Below are 12,362 nucleotides of genomic sequence, written 5' to 3'. Positions count from 1 at the left end.
CTCCATCCCCCACCCCTGCCCCCTCCCTCCATCCCCAGCCCCCACCCACTGTTCGCACCCTGTGTGAGCCGGGTGTACTGTCAGAAGGGTTTTATGTAGACAGAAGCTGCCCGACCTCCAGCCCTCTCTGTCCTGCAACTCCAAGTGATGAGGAGCTCCTTGAGTGCCACCAAGGATGCCTTTCTGATCGTCCTGCGTCCATGCTCAGTCCTGGATCTCCTCTTTCCTTTCTGGGTGTGTGTGGCTCCGGAAGAAGCTGGCCAACCTGACAAGGTTACCGCCCTACTGTTACCATGGAAGCATAGCACCTCAGCCACTCTCCCTGGAGGAGCCTGGCCTCAACACTCCACTCATTCCCCTCTCTTTCTGGGTTAATTTGAGGAATGTGGTCCCGCTCCATGCTGTGGGTCTGTGCATCAGGGTCCTTGGCCAGGAAAGTACCTGCCTCCTCCAATACCTGAGGACCCCAACCCCAGGGCCTCATGCTGGGTGTCCGTGTAAAGGTCCCCTGGGGTGGCAGTTGCTTTTTTGACCAGAGGCCTGGCAGGAAACGGGCTTCGCCACAGCAGATCTGGGCAGTGTGAGGAGAGTGAAGACAGTGTAAAAGTCTCCTTGGGGCTGGTAAACCCCCCAGGCTGGGGGCAGGGGGTGAGGGGTCTCACTCTGGGGCCTGGGAAAGGTGGTGTGTGGAGAGGACGCCCACCTGGGCTATGGCTGAGAGGGGGACATGACCTGTCCCAGGTGATCCCAGGAGGGATCCTGGAGGAGAGCTCCAGATCCACTTCCTCCCAAACTCCTCCCTCCTGCCAGGGCCACCTACAGAACCCCCTCCTGCCAAGGCACAGGTCAGGGGCAGCAGGCAGGTGGGGAGCATCAGGAGGAGACTGACTCCCCAACTGCGCGTCCCCCTTGTGGGGAATCTGGGCGGCTGCAGAGCCCCGCACTGAAAATGAGGGGCTCTTGCCAGACCGCAGGGAGGTCAGCCGGGCTCAGGAAACAAGCAGTGCCTGCACAGCCACAGACGCCCCCACGGCCATAGATGCCTGCCGGAGAGGGTCTGAGGTGAGGAGTCTTCAGATGTCCTGTGGCCCAGCCACTGCGTCTTTCAGATAAGAAAACTAAGACCCAGAGCTGTGAAAATGCTGGCACAGGGTCCCCCACTGATGATGGACTGGCGCTCGCCTCTGCATTCTCTCCCTCGCTGCACTGGAATTGTCTTCAACAAGTTTTTATGGATAAGGTTATGTATGGTGTGGTCTTGGGTTCCGTCCACTCTCACAGGGATAAAGCTCTTGTCCCGAGAAACGGAGAGTCCTGGGGGCAGCTCCAGCCGCTCCAGCCCTAACGTGGGAGGCCAAAGTCTGGCACTTGGTAGTTATCTCACAGCTCTCCCAAGGAGATAGGAGCTGGGCTTTCCAAGAAAGCAATTGCAAACATGTACAGAATGCTAGAACAACATCCGTGAATCTACGCTGCCCCTTATTAATGGATGCTAACCTTTTTACCTTATTTCCCTCAGATTTTCTTCAACAAAAGAAAACATTACGGAGACATCGAAGGCCCCTTTGTGCCCTACCCCGCCACCTTTTCCTGCTTCCTCCTTCCTAGACAGACCCATCGTGCTGAAGTCAGTGTCTCCTTCCTGTCTACGCTGTCATCATTTTGTTCATCTGGATGCAGTTCCAACAGTATATCACATTGTTTCACATAGTTTGGAAATCTACATTATAAATGATATCCTACTTTACAAACCATTTTAACGGATTTTTTCACTTTGCTTTGTTTTCAATATTTCTCATTATTTATTCATTTTCATCTTCTGAAAGATACTCACATACATACATATATAATATATGTAAAGTATAATACATGTATGCAATTAGTTCTCTATATTCGTGGGTTCTACATCCATGGATTCAAGTAATGTCAGATCAAAACTGTTTTAAAATCCAGCTGAGCACAGTGGCTCACACTTGTAATCCCAGCACTTTGGGAGGCTGAGGCGGGTGTATCACCTGAGGTCAGGAGTTCGAGACCAGCCTGGCCAACATGGCGAAGCCCCGTCTCTACTAAAAACACAAAAATTAGCTGGGCATGGTGGCACACACTTGTAATCCCAGCTACTCGGAAGGCTGAGGCAGGAGAATCACTTAAACCTGGGAGGTGGAGGTTGCAGTGAGCTGAGATTGCGCCACTGCACTCCAGCCTGGGCAACAGAGCAAGACTCCATCTCAAAAAAAAAAAAAAAAGAAAAAAGTATTTTAAAATCTTATTTACGACATTTTAAAGATCAAAACTTGGGTGTGCCACAAGTCAAGTACTATGCAGAATCTGCAGAATGAAGTGAGGTGTAGGTATTGCATCAGGTATTGTAAGTAACCTAGAGATGGTGAAAGTGTATGAGAGGATGCACGTGGTTTCTGCACACTATGTCATTTTATACCAGGGACTTGAGCATTTGCGGATTTTGGCATCCCTGGGGGGTCCCAAAACCAGTCCCCCAGAGGGTACTAAGGGACGACTGCCTTGTATTTTAAGTTCATTTTCCCTTTCCCTGGTTAATGGATATTTATTTTGCTTTTCTTTCCCTCCTTTCCTTCCTTCCTTCTTTCCCTGTTTCCAGCTGTTACAAACAATGCTAAAAAGAATATCTTTGCCTGTGTTTTCTTCTGCCCAAGTATGAACATGTTTCTGGGATTAAGAGACCAGGCCTGGAACCAGCAGAATTTGCTGAGCTGTAAAATCCGTATGGCTTAAACCTCACCAAACACTGCCCACTTTTTCTCCAAATGATTGTGCAATTTACATCCCATTTCCAAGAGCCCCCATTTTGATCCGAGAAATTAGAGCAGGGAAAACCACTGTCACCATGAGCACCACCCTGGGCCTGGTGCCCCTGTTCTGTTTTCAATAAACTTAAGCCGACCACAGAGGACACCAGGCCTCGGCCCCTCCCTGGGTCCTGCAGTCAGGCCCCTCCTGGAGACCCCAGCCCAGGAGTGGAGACCCCGGCGCAGGAGTGGCAGCCCCGGAGGAGGGGCTGGGTCCTGGGATGGAGCGAAGAGGAACAAGGCCGCCCCCATTCTGGCCTGGACTCCCCTCCCAGAGGGGCTGCAGAAATGTACTGACTAGGTCACCCAAGAAAAGAAAGTACCTTTTTTAGGCTAACATGCATTTTCCTCAGGGCCTAATTTCTCACTGAAGAAGAAAAGATTTCTCCTGTTGTCCATTTCTTCATGCAGCTCTTCAACAGCCGTTTCTCGAATGCCAATCAAAGCCACTGTTCTAGGGTCTGGGGCCACCTCAAGGCACTAGGAGACCAGGACCCCTGCTCCCATGCGCCCTCCCGTCTACTGCAGGGAGGAGTGCAATGAATAAATAACCAACGTAATGTGTCAGTCACTTGTTTTATCCACCAGGAGGTAATAAGAGCTATGAAAGAGAAAGTCCCGAGTAGGGGAGGGGAGTGAGGCATGGTACAGGAAAGCAGGAGGCTGTCCTCTAAAATACAGGAGTCCAGGGGACTAACTGGGAAGGCGTGGGAGGGGGAGGGAGGGAGCCCCGTAGACACGAGGGAGTGAACCACATTCACTTTGTCAGCTTTGATGGCAGCTCGTACATACTATTTTTTTTCTCCCCCCTGCCCCCAGCCCCTCCCAGAAGGAGACTTAATCTGTCACTCAGGCTGGAGTGCAGTGGTGTGATCTCGACTCACTGCAACCTCCGCCTCCCAGGTTCAAGTGATTCTCCTGACTTAACCTCCAGAGTAGCTAGGATTACAGGCACCCGCCACCATGCCTGGCTAATTTTTGTATTTTTTTTGTAGACACGGGGTTTCGCCATGTTGGCCAGGCTGGTCTCGAACTCCTGACTTTAAGAGATCCGCCTGCCATGGCCTCCCAAAGTATTGGGATTACAGGCGTGAGCCACTGTGCCAGGCCTACAATTTCATTATTAAAACAATTCCACTGTAAAAGGGAAAAGAACAGAAAAAGAATTAGCTTAGGCCTAGATGGAATGGGCTTCATGAGCTCCTTCCCTTCCCCCTGCAAGGCCACGGTGGCCACCCCATGGGCCACTGCTGTCACGGCCAAGCCTTTTTCTGGCCATCTCTCACTGTGAATCACTTCTGCAGTGAGTACTGTATTTACCCTGGCGGGAGGGCCTCTCAGATATGAGTAGGACTTGGATTAAGGTCAGGTTGGAGGAGACTCCCACGGGATAAGAGGTACTTTCTGAATCTCAGATCCCTCAGCCAAGATGACCTCACCACATGTCATCTCTCTCTATCAGCAAATCCTTCCATGTGGCTTGACCATGTCTAGGAAACACCTTTGAGAAAAATCAGTGGAGATGATTGTCTCAGAGGATCTCTGGGCCTCCTTAGGCAAATATTATCTAATGCTCTTTAAGCAAACAGAGCCTGCCTTATAAAATCCGGGGCTAGGGCAGCCTCTCATCCCTGACTCGGGGTCGCCTTTGGAGCAGAGAGGAGGCAATGGCTGCCATGGAGAACAAGGTGATCTGCGCCCTGGCCCTGGTGTCCATGCTGGTCCTCGGCATCCTGGCTGAGGCCCAGACAGGTAAGGCATGCTTCTTCCTGCTCTGTGGGGCCACAGCTGGCTCGGGCAGCCTCCGCCAGGAGCCACTGTTTTGCACACATATTTTTGAGCACCTGTTTTGTGCCAGGTGCTGTTCTAGGCCCTTAAAAGTATATCCAGTTTACAGGATCGTCAAAAGCAGATGGAGAGTAACGCAGGGTGGCGGGGCCCCGGGAGACCTTCGAGAAGTGCGACGAGGAGGGGGCTGCCCTCGGTCGGGGCTGTTTTCCCGTGTTGGGAAGACTATACAATCCTCCCAAGTGTCATGTTTCAAAGAGGAAGTGTTGGTGTGAGGTCTCAGAATAGTGCTTCTGAGTGTTCATGCCAACATCTCCCCCAGGGGCAGACCCTCCCAAGGCCCATCCAGATAGGCCCAAATGCCCATCCCAGGGGTGGCCAACTGGGAGACTCTCTCCCACAGGTTCCTGGGCTCCCCTGGGATCCACGCTGTGAGAGTCAAAGCCACCTCTCTCATGAGTGCGTGGCTGGCAATGCCTATTCCCTGGTGTTGTCAAGTGGATCGGTTGCCCTGGGTCCTTCTAGGGAGTGGAGGAGGAGGCCATTCTTGCTTCCTTGGGAAGTGTTTGCATCTCAACTCCTTTACCTGCAGAATGGATCAATGGTCTGCCCTAGGGCTGTCAGGAAATGCTGTGTGGCAGCATCTGCGACTTGCACTTTGCCAGCTGCGGGGAGCTGAATAACTTATTTGCTATTGTTAGGTACAGTTTCAAGGTGGGGGCAGGAGAAAGGGTTTTCCACGTTTCCAAAGCAAGGGTTTCCAGAGAGGCCTGAAGAGGGAGCGCCCAGTGGTGGTGTCCATGCCCCCACTGCCCTCCAACTACCTCTTGATCGCTGCTGTGGGGTGCGGGGCCTGAGGGGTGCGCTTGGGCAACATAGAAGAGGAGCCAGCATCGGGCTGCAGTGGGAAGACCCCCAAGCCCATGGCAAGGAGCGGGGGAGCTTTGGAACCCGAGAGAGGAAGTGGCCTCGGTGTACAGGACGAACCGGGTGGGTCCCCATGCTGGCTACCCCAGGCCCATCTGCCTCCGCCCTTGCACCGCCCCGCCCCCAGCTCTGCCCCCTGTGCTGTGGGATCACAGAGGCCGTGGCAAGCTCCCCTCCCCACCCCACACACCTTCTGGCTCAAGGCTCAGAGCGTCTTTGCGGGTCACTCAGGTCCATGATCCTGTTACAACAGAAATCTAGAAAATTGTGATTACAATTTAGTGCATTCGCGTGTGGAAACCATTTCCGTTTATTTCCATCATGTGACAAAGCGGGTGGGCAAGACAGAGTCTGCCGGAGGCAGAGCGCCGGGGCTGGAAATCTTCCTTCCTGCGGAGGAAACCCCCCTGACCCTCAGGATGATGATCCTTCCTCACCGCGGGGCCTCTCTTGACCCCCACAGTGCCCTGGGGGTGGGCGATGATCACCTTCACTTCGTGACGGATCCAGACCCCAGGAGGGCAAGGTTCCCATGGAAGCTGCTGGGCAGCGGGAGGTGAACACGCATCCTTCCCAGCAAGCCAGGAACACTTTCTCCAAAGACAGCTTGAGGCAGTCCCCGATAGCAAAGCAGACAAGGGAACAGCCCCTCTTGACCTCCCCTGGGGCGCCCTCACCTGAGCCAGTGTGGCCAGACCGAGTTCCTCCCCTCCTACGCCCCAAGACAGGGACAGGGACAGGGAGGGTGCTCTGGGCTCCTCTTTCACCCCCTGCTGCAGGCTGTCAACCGCCAGATCCTAATAGGTTGCTTTCTGAGACCTTTGATTCCGCGGAGCTCAGGGCCTGAAGCTCTTGTGTTAGAATCTCTTGCATAAGATCCTGCGGCAGCCCCCAGCCAGCCCTGTCTGTCCATGTGTCTTCCTCCTCTAGATCCCTTTCCTCACTGCCCTGCTTCAAGCTGTTTCACAGCTCGTACCCTCTGTCAGCTCCTCCTAGACCACCCCACCCCGTCCTCTCACCTTACCTGCAATGGGCTTCCACCTCCTGAACACACCTGTGTCTCTTGAATGGCCTTTGCCCACGCGGCTCCATTTTCACCTGGTGAACCTCCTCCCGCAGGGAGCCCCCCTGCTTTGTTCAGCCTGCTTGTCATTGGCCCCTCCTGGGAGTGCCCTACCCCCGTGGTTACCCTGGGCACCCTGGGACGATGGCCTTGCGTTGTCTCGCACATGTTCTTGCCTTTCTCCTCCATCAGATCCTTAGACTCTTTTTTTTTTTTGAGATGGAATCTTGCTCTGTCACTCAGGCTGGAGTGCAATGGTGCGATCTTGGTTCACTACAACCTCTGTCTCCTGGGTTCAAGTGATTCTCCTGCCTCAGCCTCCCAAGTAGCTGGGATTACAGACGTGTGCCACGACGCCCGCCTAATTTTTTGTATTTTTAGTAGAGATGGGGCTTCACCATGTTGGTCAGGCTGGTCTTGAACTCCTGACCTCAAGTGATCCACCTCCTTCGGCCTCCCAAAGTGCTGGGATTACAGGCTTGAGCCTGGGCCCAGATATTTAGACTCTTAATCATGACTTCTCTGGTTTTAATTTCTGGGTCCCTCTCACCTGGCACAGTGCCTGGCTTTTGCCGTGCTAGCTCCCACTTCTCATGCACACAAATGGTGCTCAGTAAATATTTATGTATTGAGTAAAATTTAACAATCATTTGTTGAAATTAAAAAGTGAATAAATAAGTTACCTAGAAAGACGCAAAGTCCACAAACCCGGGGCACCTTGCATTTTCCCTGAGCGTAATGTTTGCACATCAGGATGTGAGGACCACGTCTCCCTCTCATGTCCTGAGGGTTTTATATCTGCCTCACCGGACGGTTGCTGATGTCATTGGAGAAGGAAGCTGGATGGGTGTGTGCATGATAACATCAAGGAGTTCAGCCCACAACTTACTTTGCTTCTTACCTGTGCACTTTCAGAGACGTGTACAGTGGCTCCCCGTGAAAGACAGAATTGTGGTTTTCCCGGTGTCACGCCCTCCCAGTGTGCAAATAAGGGCTGCTGTTTCGACGACACCGTTCGTGGGTTCCCCTGGTGCTTCCATCCTAAGACCATCGACGTCCCTCCAGAAGGTACGGCCTTTTTATACCATGGGTTCTGAAGATTCAGAATTAGTTAGAAAAGTCACTTAAGGCTACAGAGGATCTGATCAGCATCACCAGCTATGCCTTTACCCAGAGTCATGGCCGCAGGTGGTGGTGCAATCAGGTAGCCTGAGTCAGGCTGCATTCAGGTCCGGGAATAGAAAGGCAGGGCTAAGGGGCTTGGGAAGAAACCCGATTTTCCCCCGGCTTCTCTTCACATCTCTAACCAAAAGCCTGTGAATAGCCACTGTTGGTGATGCTTTCTAGCTTGCCTAGGCTAGAGGGGAAGGCATGACAAAATCTGAAGACAGTTCATGTATTCTTTTTTTTTTTTGAAATGGAGTCTCGCTCTGTTGCCCCTGAGCTAGAGTGCAATGGCGTGATCTTGGCTCACTGCAACCTCTGCCTCCTGAGTTCAACCTCAGCTTCCTAGTAGCTGAGATTACAGGCGTGTGCCACTACGCCCAGCTAATTTTTTTTTGTATTTTTAGTAGAGACAGGGTTTCACCATGTTGGCCAGGCCAGTCTTGAACTCTTGACCTCAGGTGATCAGCCTGCCTCAGCCTCCCAGAGAGCTGGGATTACAGGCGTGAGCCACCGAGCCCGGCAGACAGTTCATGTTTTCTAAAGAATGTGCCTATTGATACTTTAAAGTAAAAACTCTGTAATTGTTTAAATGTGAAAGAAAATATTTATCCTCACTAAAGCATCTCTTCCTCCCTCCCCCTCACCTCTGCAGAGGAGTGTGAATTTTAGACACTTCTGCAGGGATCTGCCTGCATCCTGACGCGGTGCCATCCCCAGCATGGTGGTTAGTCCCAGAGCTCGGCTGCCACCTCCACCGGACACCTCAGACATGCTTCTGCAGCTGTGCCTCGGCTCACAACACAGATTGACTGCTCTGACTTTGACTACTCAAAATTGGCCTAAAAATTAAAAGAGATCGATGTTAATCTGTGCTGTTCATTCTTTAAAGAATATGAATGATTTTCCTTTCTTTGAAAGTGAAGCGCAGCGTTTCGCCCTGGGCTCTCGCAGAGGGTCTGCATCTTCTGGGCTTCCTGAACTGGGATATGAGTGGGCAGCTAAGTGCAGAAAGCGGGGACGGTGGGGTGTACAGTAGGACAGTGGGGTGTGCAGCAGGACGGTGGGGTGTGCAGCAGGACGGTGGGGTGTGCAGCAGGACGCAAGTCCAAGGTCACTCTTGTCCAGGCATGAAAATGGACACCGATTCCCCTGGCATTTCTTAACTACTCACCGCGGATGCCCCAGCGACCAAGTGATACAAGTTACCTTTCCGTTTATTTGCTTTCCCAGATAGAAATTGGCGTAGGAGATGAAACCTGTAGCAGAATGTCTGAAAGCACGTGTAATAAAAATTGCAGAGGGTGGCATGGACTGACCCCTCCAGGAAAACCCCTCCCCAACCTGAGATCTGAACAAACTAGAAAATAGAACAGCAGGGGAGGGATACAGAAGCCAAAATGTCACTTTATTCCCACTGGCTCCTCTGTAGCTTGGCTAGGATTGGGAGAGGGTGTCCCCCCGACCTAGTCGTCCTTGCTCTGGGGACTTCAGCTCAGCAAGCCCCAAGCCAACTGCACCCTGGGTTCCTCCTCCTCCCATCTGTCCCTCCATCTGGTGCTCTTGTGCTGGGCACACGTTGCACAGTTATACTGGAGATGGGGTCCCGGGAGCTCTGGAAAGCTCCTGCTCTCTGCAGCCAGACAGTTCCAGGGAGGAAGAGGGAGGTGCAGAATTGAGCGGGGCCAGCTCTTTCCACATTACCAGTCTGGCAAATCATTCCCAAACCCTTGGCTACCAGGTTCAGCAGGTAAAGAGGCCTGAGAGGCCGGGAGACACCCACCATGAAGAACTATCAGGAACGGGAAGCCCCCTGCCCCCTGACACAGCAGCACACACATGAGCCGTAATAATACATATGTCACATATGTGTCGGGGGGCCACAGACACCTCCTCTTACCTCTCAGATGTGCAAGGGAGTTTTAGCTTTTCTTTTCCATCTATGGTATGTCTGATCTTACACTGTCTGCTAATTACAGGTAAAAACAAGCTAACTTTATTTAGTCCAATTCCTCTTAAAATTCAGTTTGTTATAATAATTTGCACAGCTTCTGTCGGTCACAGTCTTTGGGGACGCATTGCTCAGTCTGTTACCTCGCTCTACTCTGTCTTGCCCTCTCTACCCCTGGGTGGGGTGAAGGAGCCCCTGGGGTCTGCCCATGCCTTTTGGATTCCTGCTAGCCCACTGTGGAGCAGAAGCTGGGTGTTCTCAGAGCCCAGCTGGTGTGTGGTCTGTCCGTTCTTCCCACAGTTCTCCGGTGTCAGAAAGGTGGGCTTTCCACAAGACACCTCGTAGCCGACTGTTTCCTGGCAGTCCACCATCCATTCCTTCTCTTCTTTCTTACCTAACTTGCACTCTACGAAGGAGGGGGAAAAGAATTCACTTTCCCAGCCCCTCTTTTAGCCAGAAGTGGCCATGCAATTTTATGTGGCCCATGAGACACAGGGGGCATCTACTTGAAGGTGGGGCAGGCTTCTCCCTTGATGAATGAAGAGAGCCCTCTGGCTTCCTAGGCCAGCCCTTGCAGCCTGCCTTTGGGTGTTGTGGAAGGTGGGTGTGATGTGGTGTTGCAGGCAGCCATTATGTAATAATGAGGTAAGGCCCAAGAGCTAGAGCCTTAATAACCCTGAGCTGCTGATTTGAGCCCCCCACCCACCTTGAGACATCATGTTAAATAAACCTAAGTGTTCTTATGGGTTAAATCACTGCTGGTTTGGTTTCCTGTTGCATTTCAGTATATTACCAAGGCCCATATCTTCCATCTACCATAGAGCAGTGAGCCTATGGCCCAGCCATGATGGCCAGGAACAACTGCTCTCACCAAGGACTGCAGGCAGAGCCAGTTAACAAGGTGGGTCACTGCCTTCCTGTGGTTTCCCTGGGCTTCCACTCAGTGGAGCCTGGGCAACAGGGCAAAACTCTGCTTCTACTAAAAATACAAAAATTCGCTGAGTGTGTGGTGCATGCCTGTAGTCCCAGTTACTAGGGAGGCTGAAGCGGAAGGATTTCTTGAGCCCAGGAGGTGGAGGCTGCAGTGAGTTGAGACTGTGCTACTGCACTCCAGCCTGGGTGACAGAGTGAGACACTGTCTCAAAAAAAAAAAAAAAAAAAAGCGCCCTTCCATTTCAGATCTGCTCAATGGAGTTACATGTCAGTTTACACTTTTCTTGTAAGCTGCTCCTTGGCTTGCAAGCAGCACCCTTGTGCTGCCTCTTCCCATGCTTGTCTGTCTGTGTGTCTGGGGTCTGTGTGTCCAAATGTCCTCTTCTCATAAGGACACCAGTCAGGTTGGATTAGGGCCCAGCCTAACAACCCCATTGTAACTTGATAAAAGAAAAACTTGGCCAGACGTGGTGGCTCATGCCCGTAATCCCAGCACGTTGGGAGGCTGAGGCGGGCAGATCACCTGAGGTCAGGAGTTCAAGACCAGCCTGACCAACATGGAGAAACCCCATCTACTAAAATTACAAAATTTCCCGCGTGTGGTGGCACATTCCTGTAATCCCAGCTACTCCAGAGACTGAGGCAGGAGAATTGCTTGAACCCGGGAGGCGGAGGTTGTCGTGAGCTGAGATTGTGCCACTGCACTCCAGCCTGGGCAACAAGAGTGAATCTCCCTCTCAAAAAAAAAGAAAAACTTCAGCTGAATTAAATTTAAAGAAGTTTAGTTGAGCAAAGAACCATTCAGGAATCGGGCAGCCTGCTGAGTCAGAGTAGGCTCAGAATCCAGCACAGCCACGTGGTGGAAGCAGATATATGGACACAGACAGGAAAATGAGGCACAGAAAATGGATATGAGGCACAAAAACAGCCGGATTGGTTACAGCTCCGCCTTTGCCTCACTTGAACTCAGTTCGGACAGTTGGCTACATTTGATTGGTCAGAACTGGGTGATTGACGCAAGTGTAGGCTACGGTCGGTTTACGCCTCCACCTGTTATAGTTCGCGATGTGCAGAGAAACCTTTAGGCCAAATTTAAAATATGTAAGGGGGCAGCTTTAGGCTAAACTTGATTTCACAATTTTAATCACCTCTTTAAAGGCGCCTTCTCCAGATGTGATCCCATTCTGAGGCGCTGGGGGTTCTGGCTTCAACATATAAGAACAGAGTTGGGCCGTAACAGTGGTATCTGTTACCTGCAACTAAGGAGCCCTGGCCAGTGCAAATTATTACAGAGTGCTGTCACCATTGTGTGAGACAAGGCAATTCTGCTGTGGGAGGCAAGAAAACAAATTGGATTTTGGGAAACTGGAGATGTGTCAGGTGCATATGGGGGCACACATTCATAAGGAATATTCAAGGTGGACAGTGAAGGAGTGGTCCTCTGTGAGATATGCTGTGTGATGAGAAGGATGGAACCAACAAGAACGTCATTAGGGAGAGAAAAGGATGAGAAGGCCGCAGGGAACCGAAGGTGTGCTCTAGGCTGACAACTCCTTCAGCCCTGAACCAGCAGCTCACGGTGACCACCCACCCTGTGCTTGGCCCCGGAAATGTGCAGTAAACATGGGCTGCTCTGTGGATCGTGCCGGGCTGCAGCTGGGCTCAGGAGCCCTAGCCCAGAATCTCTTAGACAAAGCAAGAGCGT

The 12,362-nt window shown here is 51.9% G+C and overlaps 1 protein-coding gene across 1 annotated transcript; it reads left to right on the top strand.

Annotated features, from left to right (window-relative positions):
• The first annotated feature begins 4,458 nt into the window (after positions 1–4,458).
• Positions 4,459–8,642, top strand: TFF1 (trefoil factor 1). The gene is made up of 3 exons (XM_002830723.4): positions 4,459–4,583; positions 7,525–7,677; positions 8,429–8,642. The coding sequence occupies exons 1-3, from the start codon at positions 4,499–4,501 to the stop codon at positions 8,443–8,445; spliced, it is 255 nt and encodes an 84-aa protein (XP_002830769.3). The 5' UTR covers positions 4,459–4,498; the 3' UTR covers positions 8,446–8,642.
• The last annotated feature ends 3,720 nt before the right edge of the window (positions 8,643–12,362 follow it).

The sequence above is a fragment of the Pongo abelii genome, chromosome 22 (assembly GCF_028885655.2).
Source record: "Pongo abelii isolate AG06213 chromosome 22, NHGRI_mPonAbe1-v2.0_pri, whole genome shotgun sequence".
NCBI lineage: Eukaryota > Metazoa > Chordata > Mammalia > Primates > Hominidae > Pongo > Pongo abelii.
Note: the sequence above shows the minus strand (reverse complement) of the source record. Positions and strands in the feature narration are given on the sequence as shown.

Excerpts from the sequence above, each read along its gene's own strand:
- TFF1 (XM_002830723.4), top strand. The coding sequence starts at position 4,499 with ATGGCTGCCATGGAGAACAAGGTGATCTGCGCCCTGGCCCTGGTGTCC. Across the intron at positions 4,584-7,524 it reads CCTGGCTGAGGCCCAGACAG|AGACGTGTACAGTGGCTCCC; the intron begins GTAAGGCATGCT and ends GTGCACTTTCAG.